The sequence below is a fragment of the Emiliania huxleyi genome (assembly GCF_000372725.1).
Source record: "Emiliania huxleyi CCMP1516 unplaced genomic scaffold EMIHUscaffold_8281, whole genome shotgun sequence".
Classification (NCBI taxonomy): domain Eukaryota; phylum Haptophyta; order Isochrysidales; family Noelaerhabdaceae; genus Emiliania; species Emiliania huxleyi.
In genome coordinates, this window is record NW_005195812.1 from 1 (window position 1) to 1270 (window position 1270).

At 65.8% G+C, this 1270-nt stretch overlaps 1 protein-coding gene across 1 annotated transcript; it reads left to right on the forward strand.

Annotated features, from left to right (window-relative positions):
- Window positions 1–674: 674 nt before the first annotated feature.
- On the forward strand, window positions 675–1161 carry EMIHUDRAFT_125159 (hypothetical protein; the record flags this gene model as incomplete). The annotated part of the gene is made up of 2 exons (XM_005758993.1): window positions 675–740; window positions 814–1161. Coding segments are annotated over 2 exons (414 nt in total), but the record flags the coding sequence as incomplete, so codon positions are not given.
- Between the last annotated feature and the right edge of the window lie 109 nt (window positions 1162–1270).

Here is a 1270-nt window from a genome sequence, read left to right on the forward strand (position 1 = left end):
CAGGCTCGGACTGGACACCAACGCGGTATGGGTGGACGCGGGACAGATGACGACGACACGCTTGAGCGACACACAGACACAAACAAGCTCACAAGACACACAGCCAGAAAGAAAGAAAGAACGAAAACGGACAACCCAAGGGAGGGATGGGAGCCAGAAAGAAAGAAAGAAAACAGAGACGCAACCTGTTGAGTATATGACAATATGAGCGACCCAGCTCGAGGGGGTTGCTCTCGACTCTGGCCTTTTGGGTCACGTAGCCACACCTCGCCTCCTCGGTGCGAGTGGCTGCCAGTTCGACTCTGGGGAGGATCGAACATATGCTTGGAGCACTTGGAGTGCGGTCAGTAACCTCACGCCCAGGACCGGGGAGCTGAGAAGCGCACCCAGTTGGCCGGACGCTCGGTATCGGGCTACGGGCTAGAGAGCCCTGACCCCTAAGAGCTAAGTAAGGGGGGGGGGTGCGCGGTCGCAGGGCCATAACACGTCTCCGAGGGTTAGCCCCGCGTACCGGGTTTCCCCTTAACTGCAGGACGCTGCCCTCTTCCTCGAGCACTCTGCTTTCTCTTTTTGGCGCTGCTTGTCGGGGGCGCCCTTCCGCTGAAAACGGCCGGGCCCGGCCTTTGCTACTCCCCTAACACTGCGTCAGCGTGTAGCCTGTGCTATCATCGCCGATGTTTGGCCTCGAGCGTGTCGTGCGGTGGCTGCTCAAGGGCTGGTTCCGCCTCGAGCGGAAGGACGTGCGCCGCTAGAGACATCGGCTGTGTTCCCCCTGCCGCCTCCTGCCGTGCTGAGGCGCCCGCTCGCCCACAGGTTGTGGTTTCGGCCACTCGTCTCGAGCTGGCCCGGCTCGAGCTGGTGGTCGACGCGTGGAACCAGGTGCTCGGCTGGGCAGGCCTCTGCCTTGCGAGTGGCTCTGCCCGCCGGATCGCGGTGGCCATGCCGTGGGCGGCGCCCCTGCCGAGCGGCTCGCGCGTGGAGGTGCACGGGCTGCGAGCCACGCTCCAGCGCCTGCCAGTGGCCCTTCCTACGGCGGAGGACGGCCCCGCCTCCGCGGCCGCCTCTCCGGCACCTCCGCCAGCGGCGGCGATGGCGGCGGTGGCGGCGGTGGCAGGCGCAGAGGGCGGAGGAGGGGAGGGGTTGGAGGAGGGGGAGGAGGAGGTGCGTCGGATGGAGGCGAGCGGGCTGACGGCCCTCTCCTCCCTCAGCTTCCGCCTCTTGCGCGCCGTCGAGGCGAGGGACACTTCCGAGACACGTCCGAGACACGTCA